The sequence below is a fragment of the Triturus cristatus genome, chromosome 6 (assembly GCF_964204655.1).
Source record: "Triturus cristatus chromosome 6, aTriCri1.1, whole genome shotgun sequence".
Lineage (NCBI taxonomy): Eukaryota > Metazoa > Chordata > Amphibia > Caudata > Salamandridae > Triturus > Triturus cristatus.
Window position 1 is genome coordinate 1,737,294,408 of NC_140589.1, and position 15,169 is coordinate 1,737,309,576.

At 45.0% G+C, this 15,169-nt stretch overlaps 1 protein-coding gene across 1 annotated transcript in view; it reads right to left on the minus strand.

Moving 5' to 3' along the window:
* Window positions 1–4,735: 4,735 nt before the first annotated feature.
* TLR5 (toll like receptor 5) overlaps window positions 4,736–15,169 on the minus strand; it is a 165,898-nt gene continuing 155,464 nt past the window's right edge. The window contains exon 2 of the mRNA XM_085612980.1: window positions 4,736–8,366. Coding sequence (XP_085469106.1) covers window positions 5,747–8,366 — 2,620 coding nt within the window. The 3' untranslated portion in view covers window positions 4,736–5,746. The remainder of the gene's footprint in view (window positions 8,367–15,169) is intronic.

Consider the following 15,169-nt stretch of genomic DNA (forward strand, 5'->3'; position numbering starts at 1 on the left):
GCATCTTAGTGCATAAGGTGCATGCCCACTGTGCAGTGCGTTGCTGTCTTCTGGCTAATCCTTTGCTTTACGACCATTGCTGCCTTTGCTCCAGCTATAAAAGACAGCTTCTTTATTTAACTAGAGTAATTAGGGGAAGCAGAGAACATAAGGATTATAATGTCTACATTTGTTTGCTTGCCAATGAGAACTTATAGTATACTCTGGAACAAACCTTTGGAGTCTGGAATCATCCCCCCTAGATCATATAAACAGGTTGAGCGCTCAGGAGCGAATTCTACCTGCAGGTGGCAGCACTGAACTTATACATTTAAATGGCTAATTAATGCTACTGAACATCTGTGCTTGAAGAAACAATGCAAACATCTGGTTCACAAAATGAATGACATCTTGCACACTAACACACACTATAACATGCATTTATTTCTTTAGAAAACAAATTGTATAACGTTACTGAGGTATATGTTTAGCTTACAATACTGTTTAATACACATTTAAGAAACACCTTGTTGGACGTAGACAGGTTGTTCCCACCTGCAGACCTTTTCATGCTCTTGATGCATGGTGAGGTTGACCCACCTCTCACGGGCGCATGAGGAGTGGAATGCAGAGGAGTCTTACAGGCACATGAGAAGTGGAGAGTAGAGGCCATTCACTGGCACATGGGGAGTGGTTAGCAGAGGCCTCTAACTGGCGCATGATGAGTAGAAAGCCCACTGGCATATGAGGGGTGGAGAGTAGAAGCCTTTCACTTGCACATGAGGAGTGGAGAGCAGAGGCCTCTCACAGGTGCATGAGGAGTGGAGAGCTCAATGGCATATGAGGCGTGGAGAGAAGAAGCCTCTCACAGGTGCATGAGGATTGAAGAGCAGAGGCCTCTCACTGGCACATGAGGAGTGGAGAGCAGAGAGCAGAGGCCTCTCACTGGCAAATGAGGAGTGGAGAGCAGAGGCCTCTTACAGGTGTATGAGGATTGAAGAGCAGCGGCCTCTCACTGGCACCTGAGGAGTGGAGAGCAGAGGCCCCTCACAGGTGCATGAGGAGTGGGGAATAGAGGCCTCTTACTGGCATATGAGGAGTAGAGAGCAAAGGCCTCTCACTTGCACATGAGGAGTGGAGAGCAGATGCCTCTCTCTGACACAAGAGGAGTGGAGAGCAGAAGCCTCTCTCTGGCACATGAGGAGTGGAGAGCAGAGGCCTCTCACAGGTGCATGAGGAGTGGAGAGCAGAGGCCTCTCACTGGCACATGAGGAGTGGAGAGCAGACGCCTCTCACTGGTATGAGGCGTGGAGAGCAGAGGCCTCTCACTGGAACATGAGGAGTGGAGAGCTCAATGGCATATGAGGCGTGGAGAGAAGAATCCTCTCACAGGTGCATGAGGTGTGGAGAGCAGATGCCTCGCACTGGCACATAAGGCATGGAGAGCAGAGGCCTCCCACTGGCACATGAGGAGTGGAGAGCAGAAGCCTCTCACTGGCAAATGAGGAGTGGAGAGCTCATTGGCATATGAGGTGTGGAGAGAAGAAGCATCTCACAGATGCATGAGGATTGGAGAGCAGAGGCCTCTCACTGGCACATGAGGAGAGGAGAGCAGACGCCTCTCACTGGCACATGAGGAGTGAAGAGCAGAAGCCTCTCACTGACAAATGAGGAGTGGAGAGCTCACTGGCATATGAGGCGTGGAGACAAGAGGCCTCTTACAGGTGCATGAGGATTGAAGAGCAGAGGCCTCTCACTGGCACATGAGAAGTGGAGAGAAGAGGCCCCTCACAGGTGCATGAGGAGTGGAGAATAGAGGCCTCTTACTGGCACATGAGGAGTAGAGAGCAGAGGCCTCTCACTGGCACATGAGAAGTGGAGAGAAGAGGCCCCTCACAGGTGCATGAGGAGTGGAGAATAGAGGCCTCTTACTGGCACATGAGGAGTAGAGAGCAAAGGCCTCTCACTTGCACATGAGGAGTGGAGAGCAGATGCCTCTCTCTGACACAAGAGTAGTGGAGAGCAGAAGCTTCTCTCTGGCTCATGACGAGTGGAGTGCAGAGGTCTCTCATTGGCGCATGAGGTGTGTAGAGCAGAGGCCTCTCCGTGACAAATGAGGAGTGGAGAGCATAGGTCCCTTATTGGCGCATGAGGTGTGGCGAGCAGAGGCCTCTCACTGGCACATGAGAAGTGGAGAGCAGAGGACTCTCACAGGCGCACGAGGAGCTGAGAGCAGAGACCTCTCACAGGTGCATGAAATGTGGAGAGCAGAGGCCTCTCACAGGTGCATGAGGTGTGGAGAGCAGAGGCCTCTCATGGGTGCAAGAGGAGTGGAGAGCAGAGGCCTCTCTGGAACATGAAGAGTAGCACATGAGAAGTGGAGAGCAGAGGCCTCTCTCGGGAGCATGAGGAGCAGAAAGAAGGGACCTCTCATGTGCGCATGAGGAGTGGATAGCAGAGGCCTCTCACTGGCCCATGAGAATTGGAGAGCAGAGGCCTCTCTCGGGCGCATGAGGAGCAGAAGGCAAGGACCTCTCATGGGCGCATGAGGAGTGGAGTGCAGAGGCCTCTCATCAGTGCACACACTGCAGGCATGCCCTTCAGTGAGCTCTACCACAGTTGCACTTTCAGATGCTGGGAGTGTGAAGCAGAACCTTTCACAGTATGCCTCTAAACATTTGAGGCGCAATACTTCCGGTTTGACGTAGAGTAGAGTGGCATAGAGTGAAATGGGGTAGAGTGAAGTGAAGTATAGTGGTAATGAGTACAGTGGCATACAGTACTGTGGCGGAGAGTAGAGTGTCATTGTGTGGAGTGCAATGGGGTAGAGGGGACTGTGTGGAGTGGTTGCTGAAGAGTGGTACAGAGTAGTGTAGAGTGCAATGGCATAGAGTGCAGTGGTGCACAGTAGAGTGCAGTGTCATTGACTGCAGTGGCGTAGATTAGAGTGGTGCGGAATAGAGTAAAGTAGTGAAGAGTGCGGTGACACACAGTAGAGCAGCGTAGAGTGCAGTGGCGTAGAGTGCAGTGACTGAGTAGAGTGGAGTAGACTACAGTGGCGTAGAGTGGTGCATAGTAGAGTGCAGTGGCGTAGACTACAGTGAAGTAGAGTGGTGCAGAGCAGAGTGCAGTGGAATAGAGTGAAATGGCATAGAGTGGTGTAGAGTGCAGTGGCGTGAGGTGCAGTAGAGTAGAGTGGTGCAGAGTAGATTAGAGTGGGGTAGCACTATTAATTCTTTCATATATATATGTTTTTTACATTTTAATAGTACAGCAGTACTGTCTCAAGAATTTTGAGACAATACCGCGGTACAGCATACATTTTAAAAAATATATGTAAATCAATAAAAATAATTTTAACTAACTACAGAGTTTGCTATACTGCCTCATGTCTTCCTATACAATACAAAAATAGCAATACGATAGATTTACCTTTAAAACACAGAACAACAATAAAGTTTGGACTAAACTATATGGCTGCCTTTTTAATTGTCAAGGGCTTTCATTAGCCAATAATATTGTGCCTCAGCATTGCCATGTAATGCGGTATACCATGAAGGTACAGCAATATACTGCCCCAATATATCACTACATTTTTATCTCTTTTTACTGAGAAGCAACTGAACAAATTCAGATCACATAACAAAAAAAGACCCTTTCCAAACCATGATCTACATTCCTGCAAAATTCCTTGTAAATCCTTTCAGCCATTTTGTTGCTACCTCCGTTTATAGAAAATGCCTTGGTGGAAAAACGTGTTTTGAGACTCCCCCTTTTTTCTTTGCACCCCCTTAACTAATCATCACAAAACTTTGCATAATCAACCAAGGTAGAAAAAAGGTCTGCAAAGTTTCCTAGAGATTCATGAAACGGTGGCAAAGTTATTAGCAAGCAAAATGTGAGGAATTCCCATATCTCCGAATTCTAACTATAACTACATAGTGGTTACTGCCACTCTGCAAAAAAAAAAAAAAAAAAAAGACATATATATATATATATTATACACAGGTACGATATATCCTACATATATGATTTATGGGCATAGCAGCATTCCCCTGAATTAAGGGTTATGAAGCAGCTGGAGATGTAAGAAAAAGCAAAAATGCATTATGAAAACAGAGCTAGATTCACGAAAAAACTAGTCAATGTATACCTGAAGATGTATATCTATGTGCAGGTGCAAATTTACTACGTTGTGGGATTTACAAACGTTTTCAGAAATATGCCTGGGAAGTTGACAGGCACAGGTTCCCAGGTGTCAATGCTTAATTTGTGCCGGTGTTTGGCGGTGCTCTGCATCAGCACTTATTCCGTAACACTGGCACCTAATCTCCACAGTTTACCACATAGTAGCAATGTTTATCTATCTTTTTAGCAAAGCACATCACCAACATTGTGTAAAATGTGAATATATAATAAAACAAATTCCAGGTGGCCCAGGCCTTTCTCAAAGCCTGAACAACCTGATACTTTTATTGGATGAGGTAGAATCGTTGAAACTGTCACATTTGCTGGAGTGTTATAGTTATTAGGTACCTGGCACTGGGCAGCACTGTCTGGCACTACGTGTAGCTGCAAGATGCAGTGGCCTTCTGTGAAATACCATGGCACTTACTTTTTTCTGTAATTTTCGGACTGTTATATGACTGTTCCCATGAGAGCCGATTCCCCCAGTACGGGGTTTTCGAAATAGAAGTCCATCGAGGGGGGGCAGAAGCCCTCTGTGTGAATATTTTCATTTCTTTTTTTTCATGTCATTCACACAGGTTTTACCTTTGTGGATAGGCCCCAAGGTGACTGGATGCACATTTTAGTTGACTTTATGCACCCACCACAATGGTAACAACCTAAATAAACAAACAATAAAACCGAACCTCTCATAGGGGCATATTATCAAGCACCGCGTTAAAATTATCGCCGCTTTTGCGGCAGAAAACTGACGCTAAAACGGCGATAATGGGCTTGATAATATGCCGCAGAGGATTCCAATAGAAGCCCATGTTGACACCAGAACATGTGCTTCTATGGGAATTCTCAAGGGCATATTATCAAGCCCATTATCGCCACTTTAGCTGCAGTTTTCTGCCGCTAAAACGGCGATAATTTTAACGCCGTTTCTTGATAATATGCCCCATGGTTTTTTTTATGACGAGATCAGTTCACAGTAAGCATAAACTCCTAGGTGAAAAAGGGGTTCAGTCTTTTCCAACCTCTTTGCAACCCTTGTTTGCACAGGGAGTCAGCATTCTGAGTTCAGTGGTATGTAAATTACCAGGTGTGTTAAATACCTCACTCTTCATTACATTTCTGGCAGGTAAAATCTAAGACAGTACCGTATTTACCATAACATGGACTGGTGTGTTAAGTACCAAAATCTTCATGTTATTCCCTCAAAACTCAGAAAGTACTATCTATCGTGCACAATAAGTTCCAAACCCCACAGTGCTGGATTTTTTCCCGGTGGGATAAGAAGCACCCACCCCTCCGACACAATGAGAATTTGAGAACGAGAGTTGGTATTGGGGGATAGAAATAAAGAGTTCCCATTACTAGTCTTTGTAGGGGTTCTAAGCTTAGTCAACTAAACAGAATGCAGACAAACAAGGCCTTTCTTGAAATGTGTGGAAAGCTAAATCAGTTCGTACAACTTCTCCCATAATTTATCTTAAAAATAATTTAATCCTTGCAGACATGTACTGCGTACCATTCAATGTGATAATTAAGCAGAATAAAACATTGGCTTGGACTGGGAAATGGGCATCTTCTGTTAAGATATTGTGGCTATACTTTGCAGTTCCAATGTATTTGTGTCTTTTGACAGGCTTGTAATCTTCTTTTCCACTAACTGTTCATTAAGAATCTTTTTTGAAAGCCTATTTAAAAACCAGTCAATGTCTTGGAGGTCTTCTGGCCACCTCAAATACTGTCGCCTCTGAACAAATGATCGAATAGGTCTATATTTTACCAGCTGGCACTGTGACAGGGCTCCGACAACTACTACAATGAGAACATCCTTTAGTTCGGTGTAGTATCTACTCTGGGCAAAGTTAAAGGCTTCCACGCACCACCCATCGCGGAGGAAGTGCTTTGTCACAATGCAGATCGTCTTCCTGCTGTTCCAAATGGCATCGCGGATATTGATGATGTGATCTTCCCCTGGAATGAAGTCTCTTTCCTCAAAGCACACATTAAATCTGTTCTTTACACAATATTGTGAGTCCAAGTTTTTTACAAAAGCATTCTGGACCCACTCAAAGTCTTTACTGCTGTAGCACAAATAGGCATCATACCTGTGGCCACAGCCATCATCCACCTCTTGCTTCTGGTCATTCATGATGATGCTGACTATGTTTCTGTACAATAGAAAGGCGTATCCTCGAAAGTGTGCGTAAATAATCACAGATGTCATAAAAAGCATAAGAGTCACTGACGTGAAGAGAAACAGTGAAAATATCAGGTGTTCCAGGTTTTCCTCGCCACAGTCATCCGTTATGATCATATGAAGCGGGACCTCTATCATCGTACTCGGGAAAATGCATGAAATATCATTTCTGGATCCAATCAGTGTTACATTGGTGTGATTCAACCACACAATAAGTCTGCTCAGCCAGCACTCACAGACAAACTGGTTATTTGTTATGTCTAATTGACTCAAGAAGGTAAAAAGATCTGGATCTGGGGATATAAGTTGGTTCTTGGACAAATCAAGGATCCCAAGATTATCAGGAAAAATATTATGAGGGAGATAAGTGAGGCTGTTGGAGGAGAGGTTGAGTCTCGCCAATGATGTTAGACCCAAAAATATATCTTCAGGTAGGGCCCTAAGATAATTGTTGTCTAAGTGAAGAACTTGAAGCATGGACAGGGCTGTGAAGACATCCAGGCACTCTCCTGAACTCCAAACAATCTCTAGCACATTCGATCCAAGGTCAAGGTATTCCAGCTGATTGTTTTGCATCGGAAGCTGTTTGTAACAGCGAGACAAATCATTGTGTTTCATAATAATGTACTTGATAAAGGTAGCATTTGAGGAAAGAAGACCATAAAGAATCCCGAGATCTTTGAGTCTGTTTCCAGATATATCTATAAAAGACGCATTAATTACCTTTAAATACAACTCGGTCACTTTGTTTTCGCCTAACAATATGTATTCAATAAAGGGTATCTTGGCAAATAAATCAACAGTTTTCAAAGCATTGTCTCTAAGGTTTAAATTATTTAATTTTGTTAGGTGTTCGAAAGCACCCTCCTGGATAATTCCAATGTGGTTTTTCTCCAACTCAATGTTTGTAACATTAGGAAGTCCATTAAATGTATAATCATGGATTTCACCCAGGAGGTTTTCTGCCAAGTTAAGGGTATGAAGAGAAGTCAGGCCATAAAATGCTTCCTTTTGTATTTGATTTACTTTATTATTTGTTATTATCAGTGTTTCCAACTGAGTGAGCTTTGCAAAAACATATGGATTGAGCGAGAAAATAGAGCCCATTGATAGATCTAGAAACTTCAACTCACTTTCTGCTAAGCCTATAAATGTCTCGTTGTCAGGGTCTTTGAGGTTTTTGTAGCCAAACCCTGGACCCATGGTATGGTGAGTTAGGTTCAGGTGCATAAATTTAGTTCCCTTGATGGCCTTACAAAAACGTTGTGTCTTGTCGACACTAAACCCATTACTAGACATTAGCAGTATCTCAAACTTAATATTTCTGAATGGATTGCCGCATTTGTCCCAGTCCATGTTGGCTGATGGATACATATGGTTATCTGAGAGATCAAGGAACTGAATGTTTTTGTTCTGTAAACTGTGCAGGTCTCCTTCACAAACAGTCCCTATCCTGTTCCACTTTAGGCTCAAAATGCTGAAGCTATGTAGATAGTAAAACAGCGGGTTAGGCTTTAGGCGTGTTATGTTGTTTCCACTGAGATCAACAAGCTCCAAGGAAACAAGATCTCGGAAATAGTCGTTTTCCAGAATCGACCCATCAAGGCTGTTATGGTACAACAAGAGGCTTGATAACCTATATAAGCCGGTGAATGCATCAGGGTCCAGGAGCAGCATTCTGTTGTCTCCCAGGTCTAAGACACGAAGGTTGGGTAGATTTCTGAATGCGTCTTTTCTCACCGTTAATCGACCGGTATGTTGTGTCCCCAGCTCCAAAGCAACCAGTTTTTCCAACAGCGGGAAGGATGTAGCATTAACTTCCAAAATATAGTTGAAACTCAAGAGGAATTTTAGTGTGTCTTCGGGCACAGGAGGAATGTGGGTGAGGTTGCAATGCTCAAACAAGGCAAATCTGTCTGTGGTTGTACAGGCACGGCAGTCCTGGATAGAATTCACTAGTAGTGCCGCTCCTAATACCATAGTAAATTGACGTGACACTGTATTCCTGCAGGAAAGAGAAAAACAGAAACAATTTCAAATCATGCTATATATGTTGGGAATACACATTACTATCTCGCATACCTAAGTTACAGCAACAGACAGTATGGTTTTCCACAAGAAAGATACAGCATACCTAAGTTATAACAATAGTCAGCATGGCTAGTCTATAAGAAAGATACAACATACCTAGGATACAGCAACAATCAGCATGGCTATTCTATAAGAAGACTACAGCATACCTAAGATACAGCAAAAGGCAGTATGGTTTTTCTATAAGAAAGAAAAAGCATACCTAAGATACAGCAACAAACAGCATGGCTATTCTATACGAAAGATACAGCATACCTAAGATACAGCAACAAACAGCATGGCTATTCTATAAGAAGAATAGAGCATACCTAAGATACAGCAACAGTCAGCATGGTTTTTCTATAAGAAAGATAAAGCATATCTAAGATACAGCAACAGTCAGCATGGCTATTCTATAAGAAGAATAGAGCATACCTAAGATACAGCAACAGTCAGCATGGTTTTTCTATAAGAAAGATAAAGCATATCTAAGATACAGCAACAGTCAGCATGGCTATTCTATAAGAAGAATACAGCATACCTAAGATACAGCAAAAGTCAGCATGGTTTTACTATAAGAAAGATAATCAACAAACAGCATGGCTATTCTATAAGAAAGATACAGCATACATAAGACACAGCAACAAACAGCATATTATAAGACACAGCTAGGCCCTGATTACAAGTGGGCCACCAAACTGCAATCTCTGCACAGCTCTATATGCGCAACAAGAGGCAGTGTCATTTTAAGGAGTTTGATGGCCCGGTGCAAGACTTATTTTGGGGGCCTTATTTCAGAAATACTTTGCATTTTTTTACCCATTTCCTTCTATTTTAAGTCAGCATGATGCCAAACAATAGGGAATTATATGTTGAAATTTCAGAATCACAACAAAAAGTTAAATATGCTCATAAATCCTGAAGATGACTCCAGGTAGATAGAGACAGAGTAAGAGGTAAAGGTAGAAGAGACCAAGGTCAAATGGAGAGACAGTTGACCTTTTCAGGAGACACGTTGGAAGATGGGGGCACTGGGCAATTGCCCACTTTGCCTAGGCCTACCAACAGCGATGGATTGTGGAATTCCACGTACAGAGGTAATTACTGCACTCCACGATATTCACCTGGTAAATTTCAGCAGGTCACACCTAGTGAGATTTTCCTAGGTGACAAATATGCAGTATATTCCAATATATGATGAAACTGGTATTGAAAGCACCAACATTCTCAAGTAACACCATTTACCCCAGGAGAAATCGCAGGTGGATTTATTTACTGTATCCAGCGAATACTGCACCCATCAATATTGTATTTTCCAGGTACAGTAAACACCTCAAACACCCCCTCCAGCTCACTTATAATCAAGGCTTTGATGGTGATGAGCCCATCAATTATTAATACACAATTTTTAACATAGTATTCATGACAAAAATTATGATGTTGACTAGAATTCAAGCTTTCACCAGTTACCAGGCACAACATTTTCAACTGATCAGCAGTGCATGCAAGCCTGATCAAGTAATTGAAGCCAAATCACTTAAAACATTTTAAAGACTTCCTTATAGTTGACTAGGATGGCATGAGCGATGGGTGAAGAGAATTGAATGAAAAATGCAAAAGTGTAGACCACCTGCATATTTCCATAGGCGTCAGCCACCTATGGTTGAACACCTTGATGCTAACCCAAGGTCATCTGATTCCTGACCATGGCCTCCAAAGACAAATGCAAGCCGATGCCATCCAGGTCCTAATGGACTACCATAAGGTATTAGAAAGAATATGTGAGTCTTGAAAGGACTTGACCAAGTCAAGACAATAAGATATGCCACAGATTGAATACTCATAAGTCCATTCATTCTATGCAGCTCACGATAAAGGGACTCCTATTTGGCTGATTTGCTATGTGACGTCATGTCTCTATATGCAGGTGTATACTATGAGTTCAGCAGTTTTGGGCCTCATTCATAAAGAGCCTCCAAACTCGTGGCAGAGGCGCTGCAGTCACGGGGGAGTCTCGCACTGAGGACGGAATCTCCGCAATGCGAATTCTCACTGTGGAGAGTCCGCCAGAGTGTGGAGATTCCTCCATGACTGTAGGGCCAACGCCACGAGTGCGGAGGCCCTTTGTGAATCAGACCCATTTATATTTAATATCTTTAACCTTTTCAAAAGTTGTGCTTGACCATTGTCTGCACAATGCTGCAGGCAGAGTAATTCTCATGTAGGTAAGTTCAACCTGCAACCTATCATTTTGCAATTGGTCCAACCACGCTAAAAACGCTCATAGGCTCCATCATGCGCATCCGATGGCCTTTAGGTTTACCTTAGATATGAAAAGGTGAGACCATATCACTATAGCTAGCATGACCCTCTGCTTGCTCTCCATTCAGCACACCGTAGAGTTCAAGACACTATGGGGCTGATTACGATGACGGTCATCGCTGCGGGAACAGGGACCAACTGAGATGTAGCTGGTGGTCCCACACGCCAAATTAGGATCCGACTGCCATGGAGGTGGTTGGAAACATGCCTCTTTGCATTGAGGCATGTTTACAAACATCCCTGCACCCTGTGGCAGCCATCAACCGGTGTCTGCCACACGATGCAGAGGTTTAAGGAGGAGGGTCCATACCATAGGGCCATGGGCACTGGGGCCCTGCTAGGGGCCCCAAAAAAGCCTTTCCACCAGCCTTTTCACGTCAGAAGAACCGACACGAAATGACTGGTGGAAAGGTGGATCGTAATCCCCACGGCGGCGTCTGAGAAGGCCATTGTGGGGAATGCGATCTGAACGACCGCCTGATGGACTCCTTGAGCCTGTCGGAAGCTGCCGGTCTGTCCCTGGGGTAATATGGTCAGATCAACTGCATCATAATGTGGCGGTCTGACCGCAGTTAAAGATGTCAGTGGGACCGACATCCACTTGCCGTCAGTGCCAGTCCCACTGACATCATAATCCTAAAAGATCAACAAGGACACCAGCCCATGATGCATGTTGCCTGAAGCTTTCAGTGGGTACATCAGGTACACAGTAGTGAAAGGTGGCGTCTCTGCAAGCAAAGCTGGGTTCACAAAGGTGGAAACTGTGGATATGTCCACACAGAGATCACTTACAACCTCAGATATTCTGCCAAGTGTGCAGATTTTTCTGGAGTAGTATGTGACACGCAATAGAGAATTAGTATATATTTTCAGCAGTGTCAGGGGTATTGTCAATGTGATGATCTGAACGCCCAGAGAAGTGATGGACATATTTTGCACTTGTTATCTCTAAACGTATTTTAAAAGTCTTGATAATTGCTCAAGATTTTTTTTACCTGGCTGGACCACCCTGGTTTCACTCAGCAATGTTATGTGTTGAAAAAGGAGCATAACTAGTAATGTGTCTCATCACTAGGCCTGGGCAGAGTTCACGGAAAAACACAGCTGTGCAACGTGGAGTTCTGCAAGTGGCGGAGTGCATTAGGTCAGGCTGTTCGCGCAGATTTTTAGCACTGGGTGTTTGTCCCGCGCTGGTAAATCAGCGCGAACGGCACCATACACAGCGCAAGAGGGCACTGCTTCTTTCTGCTGCTCAAGTAGATTTTCTACTCGAGCGGCACCTTCCTCAACAAGAACGAAACGTTTCTTAACGTGAGCGGTGAAGGCTATCTGCGACAGCCCGTGTTGAGAAATCTCACTGGGAGGTGGTCTGGAGTAAGATTTTCCTCGCTACCGCTTGCCAACTTAATGTTGGTGAGCACGAGCATGGAAAAGAACTCTGCTCCGCTATGAGAAGCATAGTTTTCCAGAACACCGCGCACTATATGGAGCGTAAAGTGGGAAAACTATGCAAACTCCGCGAGCAGAACGGAATTTCATGCCCAGGCCTACTCATCACTCCGTCTGGTGTCTTACTTGATCAGTCCTGATGTTGGGAAAGGATTGTTCCCTGTGTGGTGAACTGTCATGTTCCCTCCCCAGAGTGTCCAACTGTGAGTATTTGGTATTTAGATTTTTGCATTTTTGGCCCCCGCCTCACAACTATCTAGCATGTGCACAAAGGTTTAGAACTGTCCCTGGATGTGAGTTCAGCTGTAGACCTAGAGAGAATTCCAAGCGCGCTCTCCATAGTGACAAAGGACTACTGTTCCTCTCATAGGTTCTAGCGTGTAGTGCAGTGGTGGCTGCATACCATGGCAGCCAACTTGTGTAAAGGTCCCCTGTTACAGGTGAACCTGGATCCTGAGTACATGTGTGAATGCATGTGTGCATATGTGAGTGAATTATAGTGACGGAGGGCAGCGGGTACCCTTTTGGAAGCTGCTATCCTGATTATGTGCATAATGATGGAGGTGAAGTTACTTTCCTAGATAGTGGTAGTGTATTTCTGACATTAATGAATCTGAAGGGAGGGGAACTACACACTAAGGTGTGAAAAAGTAGGCAAGCTCCAGGTAGAAATTCAATGAAAAACGTTTGCTGCAGAGAGCTGTTGATTAGCCTTCTTAAATGGTGTCATTTGGTGGCTGGTAGAGGTGAAGGGTGGGACTGCAGTACCTGTTGGCACAGTTTGAAGGGCAGTTACAAAGGGTCAGCCTCAGGTCTCTCTTCTACTGTCAGGTATGGCTGTGATTTTCCCATGCAGAATATTCACTCTTCTGTGTGCCTCTGTTGAGGGTACTGAATGATCCTGCGTCGAGAAGCAGTACTAAAAGGCTGAGTCTAGGAGACAGTCTGAGAAAAACACATGAAAGAAAGACCAACCCAAACTGGTTCTGGAAGTGCAGAGAAATGTCTGTCTGCTGTACCCCAATAGATGTGTGAGATGTTGACCCACTTGTTGTTCGAGTTCCAAGTTCTCTTCAACCGAGTAGGGGTTGTTCTGCAGAGTACCCAGTGGAGGTGGGTGATAGGCAGCTCCCCAGAGTTATGAGGGCATCACTTGGAGTCATACCTCACAGTAGAACTGGTCCTTGTCCTGGAAAATCTGCAGGATCCTGCATGGAAAAAGAGGAAAGGTGCAAGCCAACCCTGCAGGAGTGGACTACTGCTGTAGGAAAGAGCAGATGATCCTGGTGCTGTGGGACAGTCTGACAGAGACTCCTGAAACATCACTGAAGTGCTCCAAGCAGAGGATTCGCAACACTGCCCAAGTCTGCCTAGCAGATCACCCGTCAGCCCTGCAGTCACCGCCATAGCACTTGCCCCAAATGCGCCCAAGTGGTGTGCACCACTGAAGAAAAGACCTGTGAAAGCCTGTGGCACTTGTTCCAAGTGGGCTTGTAAAATGACTAGCCCCATGGTACTTACCCAACATGTGCCTGTGTGGAGTGTGATGCTAGAGTGAAACTGCTGCCTCGAGGCACTTGTCGCTGTGTCCCTGAGTGACTGTGTGGCTACAGAGGCGCTGACTGGCACGGACTGCTAGATTGGACCCAAACGCTGTTGCTGTAAGGCACCCTGAAGAGACTCACCTCTAACCGGAATCAGACCGCATTGCCCCCTCAATCAGGGAGGACAAAGTCACTCAATCAATGACTCACCCAGTCTAGGAGGAAGGACGCCCCATATTTTTAGGTCTCGCCTGACCAAGCGCATGTGCTGGTCTGGCGAGACTTATTGAGAGGGCTCCAAAAAGTGCTGCCAGCCTAGAGCTACAGTGCATGTGCGCGGGCACGCGCATCGCGCTTTACTGCGATTACTTTCACTTTCGCGGCCGCACAGTCGCTTTGCATAGCCAATAGGTCTCGCTTTTGGGACCTTATAAGTATTTAGTTATGCAACTGTTGCATGGCTAAACACGTATAAGGTCCCAAAGGCGAGACCTATTGGCTATGCCAATGCTTGTTTGTGTAGTATTTAATATTGCGTTTCACTGTGTATTAAAGTACTTCTCTTTTTACAAATATAAGGAGTGAGCTGTACAATCATATTTTTTTAAATCAATTTCTATTAGTTTTGTTGAGGTATCCAAAGAAAGATGTACATCAGTGGAGGACCATTTCAAGAAAGACGCGACTAAATCCATCATAAATTCGCATGAGCCTCCACTCCCGTTAGATTACATGAAGCGAGGCAAAAAGTAGTAAAAGGAGGGGGGTCTAGTAGGTTGCTCGTCCATCGTATAAAGGGAATCAATCTCCATGAACAGGGAGCGGAACAGCGGCTAACTAGGTAGAGGGGGACCTTTGGGGGAGGGCAAGGGGAACTCTGAAAATCTATATGGCAGTAAGAGCATGACCATATGGGGCGTTTGAAATATTGGTCCAGGGAATGCACTCTATCCTGCCTAGGGGTTTAGGCCTCTGCATTGTCAGACGAGGGTCGGGGCCTAAGGTCCGTCTGCTGGCCATCTTCTGGAAAGTATAGGAAGGAATCAACGCTCTCCAAGCCCATGTAAAGTGTCGCCCGTGAGACGAAGGAGGAGGAGCTGTCGAACCTGAAAGGCAAAAACCTGGATAAGAGATGATCCCTTGTTGGGGCTATGGGGTGGCGGCTGAGGTCCCTGGCCTCCTCTCTGTGAAGGGCAGTTGCTTCAGCCCAGCCCACTTCGCCGTTGTGGCCCTCTAAGTCATGGTATTGGGAGGTTACGCGCTTTTCCATTTCCTCATTACTGTCCTTTGTGCTAGAGCAAAGGCTAGATCAGTGAAATGGACTGCTGTCTTGTATTTTATCATCCGATGATGAATACCGAATGCTCTGGCCTCCCAAGTACGCAGTCAAGGTTGGCCTCTAGTAACAGAGATCTTTCGGGTA